The following is a 19785-nucleotide window of genomic DNA, read 5'->3' as shown; positions in this document are numbered from 1 at the left end:
TGCCTAGAGTTCGTGGAAAAAAATAATGCATTTTCGAATATTAGGTATCGAATCAATTTTTCATTAGCTATGATCTGCTCACATTACACCAGAAACGAAGACCATTCACATACAGTAGTTTCTTAGTTTTGCATTTTTTTTTTATCATTCATAAACCCATGAGCCTAAAGGCTAGATATGAGCGAGACAAAAGACCAACCTCTATAGATACAGCATTTGGCCTCACTGAGTTTTTAGTTGCGTAATCTAGACTTCAACCATATACGTCGCCGAACAATTGCTCCGAACCAAATGCTGACAAAATCTAATCCAAGTCATTGTGTTGTCAAGTTATTCCTCCAAACTAATCGCACTTCTGAGCTATTAACCGAATCGAGTCAAGTCACTAAACTACCAACTACCGAACAATTTTTTCACAACATTATTTGAGATTAGAGTTGAACCCGACCTTCTTGATCATGAAAAAAAATACTTACTAACTCTACTAGAGTTAGTTGATAGTTTTGCATCTCTTTAATCGGAACTATTTGCTTATGATGCGAAATTGGTGAATAAAGTTGTTTGGTTGGAAAAGAGATGCAGGTCAAGAGAATTTTACAAAGGCAAAAAAGTGAAATGGTAGAGAGAGAGAGAGAGAGAGAGAGAGAGAGAGAGAGAGAGAGAGAGAGAGAGAGAGCTACAAAACTTGCTTGATTGATGCCTATGTATTGTTGACGTAGGAATTCCTCTTCTGTTACATTTCTTTTGAAAAGGCGGATCCTTTTCACACAATAAAGCACAGGGCGTGCGTGATTTAATGCACCATTTTGGTTAAAATGGAGCCAGAACTCATATCACTTGATTAAGATTTAAGACACTACTACTCTAGTACGAATGTATGACATTTGAAACTTGGTTGATGTAAAGCAGTAAATCTCCACCGTCCAGTTGCATTGGTGATCTTAGGGTTGTGAGCCTTGTGGCTTGTAATTTAATTAGCAAGCCAAATTAAATGTCAAATACATTGCTTAGAAATTATTGGATGAGAGTCCTTAAACTTGAATATATATATATATATATATATATATATATATATATATATAAGAATATTTCCCACTATAACAAAAGAAGCTATGTATTTAGTTTCTAGTTTTCTTTTCTGCTCTATAAAGCGTAGTAGCGAGAAGTTAGGCTTTACAATATATTACAGCATATTAGATCTAATCCTGAACGAATAAAATCCCTATTCCAAGTTCCAATTGAGGACAGTTCATTGAGATTTGACATACAATAATTGGAATTATTTAATTTTGAACAAAAATATACATATATTCCTTTCCTTTTCTTTTCTTTTTTAAAACCTTTGTGGAGTTTGAAACCCAAATTTAGATCCAAGAAATGATACCCAAAAGAAAAAAGGGCTTCTATTGGGTGGCTCTCACCATTCCTGCATTAATCATACACGACACTAGGCCCTACGAAGGAGAAAAGGCAAGAATAAGACTTTCTTTTTTTAAAAAAAAAGTCAATAAAAATACATTCCAAAGCTATGTATGAAATGCAAAACAACACATTTGAGAATAAACAGAGCCCATTATTTACGTGGAATAGATTCCCTTCAGTTTACTTTTTCATAATTGTAAGTTTAAATCTAAACAATTCACCAACAAAAAGGACTAAAACACCTTTACCAGATAAGAAGTAAATAGTTTAAATTCATTACGAGCAGCTAGCTAATAGCTACAAAGGAATAATTCGAAGAAGAATTGTAATAATCCCATGCAAAAAAAGACTACTACGCAAATAAATAAGGAATTTTAGAAGAATATATATGCAAACGTGCGAATAATTTAAAAATAGCACGAACCTTTTTGTACTACCAAATCTCACAGAAATCTAATGGACACGTATCGCATGGGAATTGACTGCGCAGCAAACGTTGACAGAATCCAATTCCTTCACGGAGAAAGAGAGAGTGAGAGAAGAAAAAAGCAATAAGTTCTAGGTCCACTCAACCTATCAAGCACCAACCATTGGATTGAGATTTGAGGCACTTGCATCCCTTTATTATCTCAACCCAAAAAGAGAGTTCTGTCCTCTCTTCTTCTCTCTCCCTTTCTCTCTCAATAAACTTCCACGTCAAATGGGCATTTTAATATATATTATAAGATGCAGCCCAGACCACAGAATTTGTTCATCTCCACCAGGCAATGTGGGCCGAATGGATATAACAACGGCCAATTCTTGGCCATTCCTGGATTATCTACAGATATAATATGTGAGAAGAAGACGACAAGAAAAGGTGCTGGCCAAAAAGAGAGCTATATTTGAAAATTATAAGAATAATTTATCCATAGTCCAAAAGAATAATCACAGATCTCTATTGGTTTGCGTAAACTAACATATATTTCTAGATTGGAAGAATTTCCAGTTGGAATTAAGAAACTATGGATTTGAAGTTATGGTGGAGTGCAACTGTGGTACAATTAATATGGTTATATATTCCTTCTATTATATATATATCATATAAGATAGCAATAAATTCTATCAATAGTCCAAAGAATAATCACACATCTGTATTGGCTTTCATAAACTAATATATACCAGGTTGGAAGATTTTTCGATTGGAATTAAGAAATTAAAGGTTGAGGTTGTGGTGGAGTAAAACAATACAGTTTTATTCCCTCTAGAAGAAAACAATACAAGATGACAGTGATGCTATATCTGTATTTTTGTCTAACTCGAATTGCAATCATAGAATGTAAGCCATAACTTCTAATCTGAATTCTAAATAAAGAAGGAAAAAAAGATCAAAACATAGCCTGAAAGCTAGAAAATATTGGAGACAAACAATTGAGTTGATCAACATTGATTTTGTGCGTAACTCTTAGACCCACCGCACAATTAGAGGGAATTATCTCATATTTAATCACTGGTTGTCAAGCAATTCTATTCTGAGACAGTAAAGTCCCAGCTTCTGGGCAAAATATGGAAAAAAGATCCTCACTGAACAGATGATAGTTTGGACCATGAGAAGAGAATAGCAATTGGTGCCTAGAACAATTTGTCTATTAACTTAAGTCCACATGACATGGAAGCAAAGCCAATGAGGCTTTTTGGCAAGGAAAACTAACCTATGCATGAAAGCAGGGGAAAAGGAGCCACTAAAAGGGGAATCAAGCAACCATTCCAGTTGTGGGTTGCCTTTGACAAAGTCACAAAAAGCTAGTATTATTATAAGGCGCATCAGCCGTAGATCATGGGCCACACGAGCTCCCCTCTATTGCCTCATTCCCCTCCAATGAAGATTCTCTCCCCATAACAACCTAACAAACATGCAGAAAAAGGCAACTCCCTCCATCTGCACCCTAGCATATGTCCTATCAAGGCCTGCAATCCCTTAAAAAATGGAAATTGGACCCACTTATCTGGTATTAGATCTCATCATATCCACCCGAAAAGGGAAAGGTTTGGATTGGCTCCACATATCACATATCCCATGTGAAATTCTTAGACGGAATAGGTAAAAAGAGAGATCTCCATATTATTCTGTTGGCCCTCCATTGCCAACCAAAAGGATCACACAACAGGCATTAGGGGGTCAGGATACACCATTGAATCACCTAGTACTCCTGCCTATATAAACCAACTCTAGATATCAGAAACATACGTAATAAGAAGAAGATTGAAGAGAGGAAGGCTGCTTACCTCTCCTGGTAGCTGTCAATGGGATATGTAGATGAGAGACCGACTGATAGTGTTCGTCAATGGCCACACGTGAAGGGGCGGAGAGTGGTATGCAGCCAAGGATGACTTGCCGGCATTGGCCTGAGAGGAGAAATGCCTCCATCGCAGTTGCCGGCAAGTTTGTCCTTGGCTACATCTTGCTCTCTTCTTCTCACGTAAGGCTCTTTCATGACTTGAACCTGCCTGCTGCTGCAAATCATTTGCATTCCACGCACCAAATCCAAGTGAAGACAGTTATGCCAGTCTCACAACAATATGGTTACAGACCTGGAGTTATTTTCTCAAACTTATTACATCGTTTTCATGATTTATGTCGCCTACAATTCCATATTTTATAGGAAATTAGGTAGTAATGCAGAAGTATTGTTGATACTAACCATTTGTTGCAGATGCTTTCCAAGGTCGCTGAAGATATCTGCTACTTTGTGAGGATACAGCAGCATCAGTCAAGATAAAGAGATACAAAAGCAAAGCAGATTCAGTAATTCACAACAAGGTGCAGCAAAACCTGCAAAAAGTTAAAATGTTCCTACAGAAGACAGTGTATACAGAAAAAAAGGAAAAAAGTGAGAACAGAAGAAAGCATAGGTGTTATTTAAATTTCACTTTGTATGGCTATCTGCCAAGTTATCTACAATTCTGGATTCAAATGTCTGACCTGAGCATCTAGCCTTCTTTGCAGATAAAGCTTGTCTGATTGCTTTTTATGACGTTTAACACACTTCATAATTCTGAAATTTGATAAGAGGAAGAACGCTAACTTCATTGATCATCTGCAAAATCATATTTCCTACGAAAGTTACATTTTCTATCTTTCTTCTTTTAATCTCCTCTGTGCATCACCTCCTTTGACGATTTGTGGTCCTCGTTGCATTTGCCTGTGAAATATACAAATTTTGCAATGCCTGTTTTCTGTTCTCTGCCTATGGAATTCATTAGCTATTTTATTCTGCGACGTGCCATAAATCGTCCTGGATCTTCACCTACAAAGTACTGATGGAGATATATCTCCCAATGGAATCGAACGGCTTCTATCAGAAGTACTTCTTTGTCTGGGAAGTCAGCAGATGATGGGAAACAATTGATTGTAATGATGATCTTGAAACTTTAGCACATTCTAATCTGGCAAATCTGTATCAATGAACCAATTCAAAAATTACAGAAACATACACTTAATTGATGAATCCTAATCCTTTATTTGAATATCAATCTCAACAGTCCTTTATTTACTTTACTTTTTCTTCCTCTCGGGCCAGTTTACCCAATCCAGAATGCAAATGATGTTTAAAGTTACTAGGTTACTATTTATCAAAAATCTAGGCAGAAGACAACAGCAGCAAATCACTTTCCACAACCTCCATTAGTAAAAGCCTCAGATTCCTGATTTATTATCTCAATTGGGCTCATGACCTTTCTGCAATGTGTTGACTAAGATTTTCATCCAAGGCCTTCAGCTTCAATACCAACCTCACCTGAGAACTTTAGATCTTAAAGAGCTCACCTACAGCAAATTCAACATTCTCTAGTACCAAACTCCTACATAAAATACTTATGCTATATACATATATATATATATATATATATATATATATATATAAGTGTACACTGATAGAAAATGAAGAATAATAGTTAACGTGTAAATTTCAATTTTACCCCAAGCTGAAATTAACCGTAGGAATATCATAAGCTAAGAAATCTCCTTGAATTTGTAATAAGCAAAGGGATGTCTCACAAATCTCTACTTAGTAGTTACTTTATAATATAAAGGAGTGGAAATGTAGATTTTATCGTAGAAGTATTAAAAACTCATAAAGAAAGATTAATAATCATTCTAGAGTGTATGTCAGACTTCCATTATAAGATCAGTGGAACAACTCTAAAGCATAAAAACAAACTTTGATGATTTTAAATCACATGATTTCTGTACTAAAAGAGACAGTGTAGTCAAAATCAAGGATAACTTTCATCATTTGCTATAGGAACTCCTTATAAACAAACTGCTTTAATTTTTTAGGACATTCCCAACAGAATAATGAAGCATTTGATAACCAAAAGGTAAAACAACTTTTACACATTGTGCATATTCTATGTTCTTTATGCCATCAGGATTCCTCTCTTTACTTCATGCAAGACACATAAGGACCAGACTCTAAAATATAAGGAATCCGTAGAAGTGCATAGGTCCATGTTGTTTATTGTGATGATTATATGCTAGACTTCTGTCGCCCAACCATTGGCTAGCATTATAAAAACATGAGTTTCTTTGGTCTGCAAGGTTCCACAGATCTAAATCTTTGCGTTAGTACAACCCTCATTCAAGAGGTACTTTAAATTGGATTAAAAGGTATAGCACCAAGCTTGACCTGCCAGGGCCAAATGTTGGTCTCTGTTCTTTATGGACCCATATGTCTCCAATAACTCTCTTAACAGCTGCCTGCAATTAGTGAAAGCTGTCTAAATTGGCGTACTGCTGCATGAATGGTGGAATTTTTTGTATTAACAGAATCCAGGAAATTTTCCTTCAGCCTGAATAACAGCAATGCATGGTTTTCTTAAATCTGATGCAAGATGATTCTAAACCAGCATGGCCTTGCACATGACACCGTTCACCACGGTTGTCTAGTGATGTACCAAATATGAAGAAGTTTGTTCCCAAGTGCATTGCTCTTTAAGTATGCATCTAGTAATCCACCTTATTTCAGTCTCTGTGCCTATTACCAAGTGGTACCAACATCCTCTAAATGTAAGCGCCTTATCAGAGAGCTAGTCAGTTCCATTAATTAGTAATACATAAAACATTATGAATGACTCATCTTTCCCTACAAAAGGTGTGAGAATTCTTTCCATGATCTTCCAGTGGTGCATCTAATTGCCTACATCATGGAATGGCCAACAAAAAGAAGAAATACCAAACTTCAACAGACCCACATCAAGAAACAGGTCTAATAGGCATTAATCTATATAGTGGCAGGTCTTGTAATGGTTTCTATGTAGTATTTTATATAAAATAAGATCCTAGTGCAAAATTACACTAAAATTTTTCAAAAGCCGCAAGGGTAGGGGAGCATTGTCCCCTATTGGTTGTATGTCTCTCTACCACTGCTTTTCCAATCATTCCCTTTCTAAGAACTTGTCCAATCTCAAAACTTACAAAGACCACAGAACAAGAAGCCTGAACACTTATTCACCAAAATGTAATAAGTTTATCAGCCATATGCCTATTCTCATGTGGATATCATCTCAATTAGATCGGGTGAAAAGCTGCAAAAGAAACAGCAACCTTATTGCCCATAGCATAAATGTTTATAAAAATGTAGAATTTTTGCATTTCCATCCATCACATAACATGCAAAGAATGGACCCTTCGGTATCATATTCTCCACTCGCGATTATATTCCTGCAACTATCCAATAATCATTTTGGTGGTTCGTTATTACATCAAAGAAAAACTAATGTTGTCCTTCACCCTGACCACCTCTTTCTGACTAATGGAAAGATAGCCCATCTCCTACTTTTCACCCGGCAGATCTTTCTGAGAAAAAGGAAGTAAGATTTTGGTAGATACAGAAGATTGGATTGCTTTGGCATCATTAGCCACAATTCTTGAAAAATGTCAGACGTAGAATAAGCATCCATCGGCTTCACTTGCACTTTCATGATATTAGTAACTTGGACAAAGCAAGCATTATATCAAACAAGCCTATATATAGGGACATTATCAATCAGGTGAAGGCAAGAGATGAAGAGAAGAGATTTCAACTTGTATAATAATCATCAGAATGACAGATTGTCGTGGTGCTTTACGTGAAGGAGAGGAGAGCAGAATGCAGCCAAGGATGAGCTGCCGGCATTGGCATTGGCATTGGTGAAAAGATGACTCCCAATTCCGGGTCTCCGGCAGGTTGTCCTTGGCTAAATTTGACTCTCCTCTTCTCATGTGAAGCTCGCGCAAGGCCCAAGTTGCAGCTGAGGAGAACGATGCTCAAGACTAGAAAAAAAAACATTTCCAAGTTCCAACTTCAATGCAAACAAGGGGCAATAATCTGCAGTAGTTCTTTCTCAACCACAAGCATTGCATGATTTATATTTATGCGGAGGGCAAAATGCATAAACAAGAATTGTCTTGATAGTTTTAAAATATATCAAAATTTAAAATCTTTCAATTTATGCTCAAAGTATATCACCTTCTTCGCATTCAGAAGAATTTATGATACTCCATGAAAAAGCAGCTTTTGAACCAGTAGCTTGAGGCAGCAGTATCCACTGCATCCAGACAAGGGGAAGGGGAAGATGAAGATGAGGGACACTAACATATAAGTTGCTAAATATCTAACTGTCAAGAAACTTGATGATATAAGTACTTAAGAAAGAGAGCAGCATTCTTTATTTAAAATCTATACGAATTTAAGAAACAACTAGCATTATTTATACTCCAATATATATATTGAAAGGCATATGTGTATACAAAATCATATCACAGTTATTGTGTAATATACTAAGCAAGTTGGAAAAGACTAAGTCTAGGTCCTTTTCAAGTTTCTATTTCTTAGATATTCCATTTAATTTCCTAGCATAGGCATGTCCTCTAGAAGGATTCGTGCAAATGACTGTCTTAATGAAAGTCTAACGCACGTCAAGATATATGATGCAACCTTCAGAAGAAGAAAAAAAAGAGACAACCCTTCCAATGGTGGAATTTGCTACACAAGATAGAGCTGAATAAAGTACAGGGATTCATGGATGGATCCTAATTAATTGGGAGGTAAAACTATATTATTTAGTTCAATTGCCTAAGCTAAAAAATGGCCTCCATGAGTGACCTCTATAACTTCAAAGCGGAGCTTCAATTCGTCTAAAGTTCAATACTTGCTTCAAAGCAACAAAGTAGAAATCAAAATATTCATGTCCAAAGATGTCAAACTTTGAAGACTGGTTAGGGTGGTACATGATTTAACTCACAACGAGGATTGCACAAAGAGGGTTGGTCGAGTTTAAACACAGAAAGGTTAGAACTAGGTAGTATAACATTTCCGAGTAGGAGATTAGTCATAAAAGTGTCCGCTTTTAGTTAAGTATACATATTTTATCATTCAAAGTACAGACAAATCAAATACAAAAATTTTGTGCTGAGCATTTCAGTTAAATTCTTCCTAGTTTGTACTTTGTACATAACTGACCTTCAAAATGAATGAGTAGGAAATGCTTGCACTTGTACAAAAAGAACTTGCTACATCTAAAGTTATCATATTTCATCTTCGTCTAGCCTCTTACATGATCTTTCTTTGATCATAATTATTGCAGTATCTACCATAGGATTAACAATTAATTGTACATTTCCAAAGTTTCTGAAAATTATCTCAAACTTGTGTATTCCTCTAGCTAACCCTATATTCCTAAAAGGAAAAAAGATGACAAAAGGTTATGACATCAATCAGCTCAAAAACTGGTATTTCTGCATTATTCACATAGAACTCATACTCCGTACAAGACAGGGCTATCCAATAACACGTTCAAGTAAGGACAATATAGAAACAACCAAAAGCAATAATTTTACCGCTCAAATCACCATTCAAGGAGCTTATGCAGTCACTGCACAAGTAGTCACAAGTGAGTAAATACGGTCTAAGCAAGTTAGATGGTAATCACCTAATAAAAAAGGGAGGTATATTGCTGAATCTAAATCGTACACCCAAACGACACGAATCTATTGCTTCCCGATGAACGGTAGCCGATTCCTTCCTAAACTTAATGGAACCGACTGAATTGATCTGCATAACCACTGGATTTGATCCTCATCTTTTGACCTATTTATCCACCGTGAATAATCCGTGAGTTAACAGTAATTTAATCCAAGGATCGATGCCAGATATTCGGAAATAGCAACATAGAAAGTAATGGTATCATCGAACGAGTAGAATATAAGTAAATCTGAGATCAAATTGAAAACCTTCGTTAGAGATAGGAATGGGGAAGGGAAGTCCTTGCGACGAAGCGACTGGGAAATGGAGATATAACCACGAAGAGAAAGAGATCTAAATTTTGGCGGCAGTGGGAAGATACCAATTGGGAGATTTTAATACGAGATAAGGGTACTATGGTCATTGGCATATTCGGCACCTTAAATTTACTTTTGGAAAATAAAATACCATTTACACTCACATAATTAACCTAAAATTTAAAATCTAATTCCACACCCAAAAAAAATAGCGTAAATTACCTATATCTTTCGCTATAAAGCTATTTATAGAGACAATTTATGAAACTCAAGGTAAGAAATAAATCCTTCTCTATCATAATAATATGCATATATGAAAATAAAAAATATATATATATTAGGTGGATAATGTGTGAATAGTCAACATGAGACTCTTATATATTTTGGTGTAGTGATTGTTTTACCTACTATACTATTATAAATAAACTTATATCAAAATAAGAATATTTTTATTTTATAATAAATAGAGAATTTTACAAATCACATCTTATATTTTATTTATTTTGTGATTCATACTCTGTCTTTGAGATTTTTGTAATTTAATATCTACTTTTTTTCTTATAATTTTATTTTAATATTCTCCGTTAATTTAAACGGTACTAGCAAAAAAATATTCTATTATAATATATGAAATAATTTATAAATACATAAATTATTCGTACCTTCTTTAGAGGATGGGTAGAGAGGAGAAAAATTAGTGGTGAGAGTATTTTAGTAATTTAGTCAATATCAGTTAGTCAAAATAGCGTTAAGGTGTTAAACAAAAATTATAGAAAAAAAATGAGGTGTCGAGTTATAAAATCGTCAAAGATAGAGTGTGAATCATAAAATAAGTAAAATATAGAATATGATTTGTATAATAGGCTAATAAATAAGACTAAGCGAATATATATATTATATATATGAATAATTTAACTTAGATTTTTTAGAGTATTATTTTTTTAAACTAAAAAAAAACTATATTAACCTCTAAACTGAAAAAAAAATAGAAAGCTTAAGTTTTTTTTTTTTTTGATAGTTCCTGTCATTTTAATGAAATTATCCCAATATATGCTCTCTCTTTTTTTGTTGGAAAGAGTCCGTTACCCCGACACAGGGAACCAACGGTCAGGTCCTAACTATGGTCAGATCCGAGGGCTTCTCAGCCGTTACTTCGACCACACGTGTCCTAAGCCTTTCTCTCGCACGTTACGAGACGTGGCTGCCTCCCGAGACCTCCGCTCTGCACGTGTCGGCGAAACTTTCCACGCCCTTCTCATACATTATTCCTAATTTTTTGAAAATGAGAAAAATGGCATAAAACTCTCCCTCTCCCTCTCCCTCTCCCTCTCCCTCTCCCTTCCTTTCTCTCCCTCCCGCTTCCGCTGTGCAAAGAACTAAAAAATAAAAGTAAAAAGAAAAGATCGTAGTTTCTTTCTCGTTAAATTTCTCTTCCAATGGCGGAATCGAAGCTTGGGGTCGTTTCGATCGTGCTGTTCCTATCGATCGTTGGCATCAGAGCCGAAACGGAGCTCGAAGGCGTAGTTGTAGCGGATGTCTCGGATTTGACTCCCGAGGAAGAAATCGCGCAGCTCAAATCCAAGATTGCATCTCTAGGTCGGTTTTCTCTCGTGCAAATCATTTTTTTCTTTGCAAAAGTTTGAATACTTTTGGTTTTCTGTTTCTTTCCGAAAAATAATATCCGGGGCTTTAGATAGAAGCGATGAGCTAACTCGAAAGGATGACAATATCGCACATTTGGAGAATAGAATAAAGGAGAAGTCGGCAAATATTGCGTCACTCGAGAGTGAGATTAAGTTACTCCAGGTGAGCTGTTGGATATATTCCTCTCTGGTAACTAGAGTTCATCCTTTGTCTTAATTTATTATTGTTGCTTCCTTAATTTGGTAGAAGAAGGTTCCTGTGGATGATGAGGAATCCTTGCGAAGTGCGCAGGCACGCAATAATGAACTTGAGAAGCAGGTAAGAATAAAGAAGGTTTTTTTGTTGATGATTGTGTTTATGATTGTGATGCCAATTTGTTGACCAGATTGAGAAACTTAAGGGTGAATTGGAGATCCAAAGTAAGAAGAGAGAAACTTTGGAGGGTTCGGTTAGTGAAGCTGAGAGAGATATAGAGAAGCTGAGAAGTAAATTGGAAGATGTAAGCACATTATTGCCTTTTTCTACAATTTTAGTTTGTTTACTTTGTCTCTGCCTTAAGTTGTTATAGAAGCTGCCAGAATGTGTGCAAATCTTTGTATAGCTAAGATGTAAGAAGAAATGAAAAAAATTGGGTCTCTTTAAGTCCTATCAGTTCCAAAAGTTTTTGAGTTTAATTTTATTATAGGGCTTAGTTAAATCTGTTCACCGACCATGCATGTTTATGAATTCCAAATATCTGTATAAATAATAATAGCTAAGATGTAAGAAGAAATGAGAAAGTTTGATTTTTAAGTCCTATTACTTGCCAAAAGTTTATGAATTAAATTTTATTGTGGGGCTTAGTTAGGTCTATTCGTCCATCATGCATGTTTATGAATTCCAATTCTTTGTATAAACAATGATAGCTAAGATGTAAGAAAAAATGAGAAAGGATTTTTAAATCCTAATACTTGCCACAAAGTTTATGAAACTTTTTATGGATTTAGTTAGGTCTATTCATCCACCATGCATGTGTAGATCCTTGTTATCGTGTTTTTTTTTCTCTTACATAGATCTACATTACTAATATCATAAGCCAAATAATATGGATCCTTCTCAAATTCTGGAGCTTACTATCTTCATCAGTGGGTATAAAGCCCTTATGTCTAAGGAGGCAATGGTTTATATATAACACAGTCCATCATGACTCAAAACAAGCCCTAGATGGTAAATATTAATTTTTCTTCATAGATATTTCTTTTGAAATCAGGTACATTAGAGATGCCATATGTTATCCCGTCTTACAAAAAACACAACATGATAGATGCCTGAATGGAATTTGTTGTATGTTTCCTTTTCTTTTGTCTATGTCTATGATGTCACTTTTCTTTCTGCCTCTTTAGGTTGAAAAGATATATAATGAGCAGAGGAACAGAATTAAAAAAATTGAGCATGCCGTTCGAGTGGCGGAGGTCTGTCAATTCAAATAAGGCATAATGTACACGGTAGTTCTCATAGCCTCGTACCAATGCTCGACTCACTTCTTTCCTGCAGGATAAATTGATGGGAGCACAAGTAGAAGCTAGATCAAAAGCAGAAGAATTGATGAAGGTGAAATCTGGTTCTTTGATCTAAATATATTTGCTGCATTTATTTTTCATCTTTCTGTTGTGGCTTTAGGTACAAGCCCTCCTGTCAAATGTTCTAGTAAATGTTTTCTCCAAAAACAAGCCACTTTATAAGATTTATCAAATTAATGATATTTTCAACATAGAATCTCTACCTTTATAGGCTTGTATTAAAGAGATTTTGGAGGATGAAATTATAGTCTCAGAACTCAGAAGGTTGTAAACTTGTAATTGTTTGTTGACACTATCTCACAAATACAAAAATGAAATCCTAATTGTGATGCCTTTTTAAAACCTTTATGAGCGTGTGGTTGTCAGAAAGTGGGGGAAGTGAAGTGGTCTTGGAAAGTGGAAGTTCGTAGGGTTACTTTTCAACAATAATTTATCACTTGTTTAGTGAGAATAGAAAGTATATATTTGAACTAAGAGTTATTTACTTTTTCTTACTTGGCTGAGATAAGTTAAGAACTGAAAGTAAGACTTTCTCACTTTTTGGCATTTGATTTGAAAATGAGAAAATTGAAGTAGAGATCCAAATATTAATGAGAAAATATCTTAAAACTATTCATCTACATACACAATATATAGCTATTAGTGAAAAAATTTATTAGTCAGATGTACATTTTCATCAAAAGAATCCGATGTAATGTTAGATGTACATTTCCATAAAAAATGTTAGATGTACACCTTTTCAAAAAATAAAGGATGATTATTCTAATAAAAAAGGAAGAAAATGTTAGATTTACATTGTCAAGTAATGTTAGATGAATATTTCCATTAAAAAAAGTCAGATCTACATTTTTCAGAAAAAAATGATGATTCTAATGAAAAATTAAATATAACAATGATGTAGGGGCTTTATCTAAATGGGAAAAAAGTACGATGATTCTAATTTAAAAAAATTATGACGACGAAGAAAAGTATTGATGCTTCTAATTAAAAAAATTGTGATGATGTATGTTTGTAAAGAAAAGTATGATGTGTCTAATAAAAAGAAATTATGATGATGTATGTTTATAAAGAAAAGTATGATGATTAGAGCTTTGTCAGAAAAAAGAAATGAACACTGTATTTAAGTGTACTATTTTTATTATATGAAAAGTATGATCTCTAATCAGAAGGAAACTTTAATCGGAAATATTACTTATAATAAACAGTACGATTCTTTCCTCCTTTTTTATCACTGTTGTTTTAGAAGAGGAAAATGAAGAGATTATAAGTTAGGGAAGTGGTAGGTTGGGATGAGGAATTTAAAATCACATGCAAATCTTGTGACTGGGAAGTAGAGTTGGGAAGTGTGACTCTCCCTTCTCAAAAGAAAAATTGAATTTGACTAAAATTAGGGAAATCTATTAATTTAGGGGAAGTTAGAAAAATCACTTTCTTCTTGCAGCCAAGGAGGGTAGTTCCCAAAACTACCTATTTCACTTTCCTGCAAGGCTGTAACCAAATGCGCCTATTGAGGCTCAGACTGTTGCTTTCTACGTTATATGATAATTTCATTTGGTTAAATTCTTGCATTATATGCAGATGTGGGCTTTTAATTATTCTCTCGTGTATTAGTAGCTCACTCAATAATCAGGCTAAATTGTTTGGTTCCTCATCAGATTCACAGGGCCTGGCTACCACATTGGCTAGCAACACATTTAGCGCATTTTCAGGTACATTTACTTACTTGTATTAAAGCATCTTATTATACTTGTCTTCTCTTCTAATCTTTTGTATACATTGTTTTTTAATAGGATATTGCATCAACTAAGTGGGATAGGCATCTGAAACCTGCTGTGGATTGTCTTCTTGTGAAGGTCTCTCTTATGTATATTTGGTGGTAGACCTGTGATGAGGCCAGTGCATGTGTGCACCAGTGTTTGCATGTGTTTGTGTATACATGCAAAAACATACCTACATACATACATAAATGTTGGTGCATATAATTTAATTTCAGTTAAGAATAAATAACTCCTATTTTTATCTCAAATCTTTCAGGCTGCAGAAAAGTTGGCCAAGGCACAGAAATTGGTGGAACCTCACTTTGAAACAGTAAAAACTGTAAGTTTCTGAAGACCTCTTATTGCCATATCATTGTGTTGTATTGGGCTCAATTTGCAGGTATCCTCTGTTTTATGAGATTTGGATAGTTGGGAAATTTGCATGGAATTTATGGCTTCATTCCTCATGTTTTAGCTGATAGTAGTAGTTTTACATTTCTTTTTGTTCTGAAATTCGTAATCTTCAGGCAAATCTTTAGTTATATTTCCTGTTCAAGTTGTCTGGATCTTTCGAAATGCATCATGTTCCCAAGAACTAGTTGATCATTTTTATCCTACGGATTGTCCTTGTTTCTTTATTTTGTTCAAATTTTGGAGGAATGGATCCCTGCACTCAAGGACCACTGGATAATGTTCACGACATCTTGTGAGCCCTATGTGCTAATGGCATCTAATAGAACTGCTGAGGCTTATGCTATCTGCAGGAGTACCATTAAACCACATATTGTGAAAGTAAAAGAATTAGCAGATCCCTATTTTCAGGTATCTTTGGCAGTGATTCAAGTTGGTTTGGATTCACTTATTTTGATTATGCTGTGGTCAACAGTATTCACTCCTATGATTTTAAATTTTCATCACTTAGATTCTCAGTTAGACCACTAAATATTTTTTTAGGAAGCCAAGAGGTTTTCTGAGCCTTACATCAAACAAATTGCTACAGTCGCCAAACCTTATGTTGAGAAAGTGCAGCTTGTCATTGAACCCTACAAGAAGCATGTTGCTTCTGCTTTTGCAAAGCTCTTAGAATCAGCAAGTATGTATCATCACCAGGTATCATTTAGTTTTCTGTAATTATCTTGGAAACCTCATTGTCTTCACATGCTTTAAGCATAATTCTTGTACTACACAAATAATTCAGTGGATCATCGAAGCGGGGATGAAAAATGTAAGCTAAGAATTTTCATTTCCATTGGCTCTTTCTGACTGTTTGGTTATATTTCTTAGTAAATATGGAGATCATTGAGTTGATGTTGGATTCTACCTGTTGACAATAATACCTATTTTTACATCTGTGAGATAGTAATTACCTGCAATATGGTTTTCCTTTCTTGCTTTACAATGTTCGAACTCAAAAAGGTGGGAGTTCAGCAAGAGACATGTAATAAAATAATTCTTTAAGCTGTAATGGCACTAAAGTTACAATATAATCTGGGGGGGGCAAACAAGTGAGAGGCAAAGTGCAGAACCCTAGGCATGTAATGCATCTCTTTGGTCCATTTTATGTTGGAATGTGTCTATACTTATATCTATATTTTTTGGGTGAATGTAAGAGCACTCTTATTTGTATGTGCTGTTATATCTATTAAAAATTAATGCCACATATTAGAAAAAATTGCACTGTGAAGATCACTGTACCAAAGTTTGTTCTGATTTAGGTTTTTGTTTTGGCAATGTCCATTCTTCCAAGTTCAGGTAGGAGAAGTCTGAAAAGACTTGATGCCTGAATCAAGGTCGGTTCGAGTTTAAATGAGCTAGCCAAGCATTTCTGTAGCTTCATGTGACATATACCTTTTGAGTCAAACCCTAGTAAAACATCTATAAAATTTAAGAAGATAAAAAGAGTTGCAATTGTAATAGTATTTATGTTTAGCATATTTAAATGTTTTATATTTGGTTCCTCAAATTTAGTGAGTCAGATGATAAATATAGACTATGACATGACTTACATTGAATTTACATTTTTCAATCTTGCGGAGCCACTGATCTGAAGCTTTTGAAGTAAGTTATATTTTGGCCAGAATAATGGAGACGATCTAAAATGCCACAAAGATTAAAAGAAGATCATAAAAGATGACACTGAGATCCTTTTTGCTTAAAAAGAGCTTTCGCTATTATTAGTAGTGTAAAGTTTAAACTCATCAAGTTTTGGGTATCAGATTGATTCCAGCCGGAACTAGCTTGGATTTGTCCAGAAGGATGTATTTACGCGTGCATCTTCATTCTTCATTTTGGCTTAAGTAATGGCATATTGAAGTGTTTGAAAAAGAGAAACATTTGAAGATGATTTACTCTTTGTTTCTGTAGGTTCAAGATGCTGTCCAGGAGAATCTGAAGAAGCATGAGCTCTCAAAACCTCTTGCTACCAAAAGGCTGGTGTCGATCATGGTAAAATGTGATCTGTTGTCGCTGGCATTGACTATTTTCCTTGCAGGAGTCGGTATTTAATAATTTTATATTACAATTGCTATCTAAACTGTTCTCTTTTAATTGTTCTAGGTCTCTGCTTTGTTTGCTATACCTCTTTTCTGTCTCTACAAAATCTTCTCTACGATTTTCAGGTTAGTTAGCATTCTTTAACCAGCAATTTTGATTTGATCTTGGGACTTCGCTTTCCTTCTTCCAGGATAAAGTTTTGTCCTTACTTTTAACCTTGATTTTCTATAATTTTGCAGCAAGAAAATAATTAGAACTACACGCAATCATGCATCACAAAGGCACAAACGCAGGCATGTTGACAAGTAGAATACATTTGCTTGTTAAGCTATACTGAAGGTATGGTTTCTTGAGATCACTTCAGTAACCTTCATTTCTCCTATCAATTGCATTTGGTTATTTCATTACTTCACAGTAGAGAGCTAGAGTCTTGGCATAGAACTAGATTATTGTTGTGCAAATACCCAAATGGGTGAAGGAAGCGGAAGCAAAACTTTCACCCGAAATATCACCATGTGGAATAGTAATGGAAAAACTATCCAATAGTTGGGAAAAACTCCAATGAAGTGTTAATGGTGATAGAATAGTAATAAATAAGTTCTAATCACGGATTAAACACCCTAATGCAAGTAATATCTAGAATGGAAGTAATAAAGACAATATTTACATGGTTCAACGATGTGTCTACATCCACGGGCGGAGCAATTTTTTTTTACTTTGCAAATCTCACACTTACAAAGAGTTTAGCAACTCTAATCACTTACAATGATGGCTCACTCTCATAAATGTTTTTTCAGCTACCAAGTCCTAAAAACACACTTTAGTATTTATAGGCAAGTTCAGATTTGGGATTTTTCTGTGTCGCATTCAAACGCCATCGGGGCACGTTCGAACATGTCCAATAACAATACAACAGAATTCAAGGGGCGTTCAAATGCAGGAGGGTCCCATTCGAACGCTTGTATCACAGCTGCTCTCGGGTTGAGATTTGCGTTTGAACGCGGCTGGGCCGTTCGAACGCTTGTATCAAAGCTGCTCTCGGGTTGAGACTCACGTTCGAACGCGGCTAAGCCGTTCGAATGCTTGCATCAAAGTTGCTCTCGGGTTGTGATTCGCGTTCGAATGTGGATGGACCGTTTGAATGCCTGCATCACACAGTCTCTGTTTGGAACCCGCGTTCGAACGCTCCTAGGGCCCGTTCAAACACATTGGCATGGAAATACTGATACATGCTGAAATTTGCTGAAAATTGAATTTGAGCCGATTTTTAATAATAAAAGTGATTAAATAGACAGTCCTCAGGACTACTTGGAACTTTACAATATATAATAGCATGCATATGTTTGCCCTTCGAAAGATACTTACCATAGGCTTTATGATAATTTAGTTTCTTCCTTGCTTGCAGATGTTGCTCCTCAATTTTAAAAAGGTGACAAAAACTTTGGTTCCAGGGCATATATTTCTACGCAGATAAGCTACAAATTGTCACATATCTGGGGCTATCATAGCTTACTTACAGTGAATAGAGATGCTTGTGTCTTTGTAGTTTGAGATGTATAGTCTGGTATGTAAAATTCTGTTTTCCTGATGATATTAAGTTGCTTTTTTTTTTGTACCTTGTTTGGTTCCATATGTATAAAATCTGTAGAGATGTGTGATTTTCCTCTGTAAAGTTACCAATGTCTTTTTTATGCCAATGCTGCATTGTTTACTGATCACCTCTCCAAATTGAGTGTTGAATTGATGCTACAACTGGAACCAAGTCATGCAGAATCATAAGAATATTCCTCCTATAGAATGCGTTCTGCTATCTGAATGTGTTCACTTGTGCTTATATTTGTTGGGTTGAAACACTTTGAATTGGGTTACTTTTTCAAACTCACTGGAAGAGTTGTCTTCAAATTATTTGAAGAAATAGGTGCGAACTTCTTTTGCGCTTGAAAATAATGCGAGCATTCCTTTCTTCATTCATTCTTGAACTGTAACATGTCTATAAAAATAAGGTGATAAATTCGTTTAAAAACAAAATTATATTTTTAATAAGTTTGAAAATTTAGATCAAACTTTTTATTTAATTTCTTGGGGCAAAAGTATACTACGGCTATTAGTATGCAGTTTAGTTAGTCTCCCTACAGAGTATTTGATATCAGATAAAGAGATGGCAATGGCTAAGTGGAGGGAGTCTTTGCCACCAATGATGTCCATCAAAGGATTGAGTTAAGACTCGACGAAGAAGTTGGAAAGATGGCGAGCCCGCGCCTTTATAACAGGCAAGAGCTTTTCATTTTTATTTATTTATTATTTATGAGCTTAAAGATTAGATATAAATTAGACAAAAGATCTAATTTTTTCTAAATACAGATGCATATGTGTCGGTGAACAATTATTCAAAACTAAATGTCGTTGAGATTTGCTCTAAATTATTGTGCTGCTGAGCTGTTTATCTAAGTTAATCGCACTGAGATGAATAAGAGGCTTGATTTAACTAGGCAAGCAATTCAATTTAACAACAGTAGAATAAGAGGCTTTTGTAATTTAAATATATTTATTTTTTGATTTAGTATAATATAAGTATAAATATCTTCTATAGTTAAAAAGAGATTACAAACCC

General features: G+C 35.0%; 1 protein-coding gene and 1 long non-coding RNA gene across 8 annotated transcripts; one reads left to right on the top strand and one right to left on the bottom strand.

The window, feature by feature from the left end:
• Positions 1–1252: 1252 nt before the first annotated feature.
• LOC140794191 (uncharacterized) lies at positions 1253–9773 on the bottom strand. The gene is made up of 7 exons (XR_012110080.1): positions 9674–9773; positions 7911–7989; positions 4385–4857; positions 4104–4255; positions 3688–3993; positions 1847–1935; positions 1253–1454 (listed from the first exon to the last, which is right to left on the bottom strand). It is a non-coding gene; the product is annotated as an uncharacterized lncRNA (long non-coding RNA).
• A 1230-nt stretch (positions 9774–11003) lies between these two features.
• Positions 11004–18889, top strand: LOC140794170 (uncharacterized). Of its 7 annotated transcripts, none has more exons than XR_012110074.1 (15): positions 11006–11317; positions 11415–11527; positions 11612–11683; positions 11751–11864; positions 12748–12816; positions 12899–12955; positions 14580–14633; positions 14715–14777; positions 14959–15021; positions 15339–15503; positions 15636–15774; positions 17046–17126; positions 17238–17299; positions 17414–17513; positions 18580–18889. XR_012110074.1 is itself a non-coding variant. In XM_073146071.1 (15 exons), exons 1-14 carry the CDS (start codon positions 11158–11160, stop codon positions 17481–17483), a joined length of 1299 nt encoding a protein of 432 aa, XP_073002172.1. In that variant the 5' UTR covers positions 11006–11157; the 3' UTR covers positions 17484–17513; positions 18580–18889. The 7 variants fall into 7 exon arrangements, 6 of the variants coding, with proteins under 6 accessions (XP_073002176.1, XP_073002172.1, XP_073002174.1 ...); XM_073146071.1 differs by having other exon boundaries at positions 15636–15791; XM_073146072.1 differs by having other exon boundaries at positions 11023–11317; positions 11615–11683; positions 15636–15791.
• Positions 18890–19785: the final 896 nt, after the last annotated feature.

Source organism: Typha latifolia, chromosome 8, assembly GCF_019914945.1.
Source record: "Typha latifolia isolate L0001 chromosome 8, TyphaL0001v2, whole genome shotgun sequence".
In the NCBI taxonomy this organism is placed as follows: domain Eukaryota; kingdom Viridiplantae; phylum Streptophyta; class Magnoliopsida; order Poales; family Typhaceae; genus Typha; species Typha latifolia.
The sequence above is the reverse complement of the archived record's forward strand: the minus strand, read 5'-3'. Positions and strand labels throughout refer to the sequence as shown.

Coding starts and splice junctions, on each gene's coding strand:
- LOC140794170 (XM_073146071.1), top strand. CDS start 11,158: ATGGCGGAATCGAAGCTTGGGGTCGTTTCGATCGTGCTGTTCCTATCG. Junction 11,318..11,414: donor ATCCAAGATTGCATCTCTAG/GTCGGTTTTCTC, acceptor CCGGGGCTTTAG/ATAGAAGCGATGAGCTAACT. Junction 12,817..12,898: donor ATGCCGTTCGAGTGGCGGAG/GTCTGTCAATTC, acceptor TCTTTCCTGCAG/GATAAATTGATGGGAGCACA.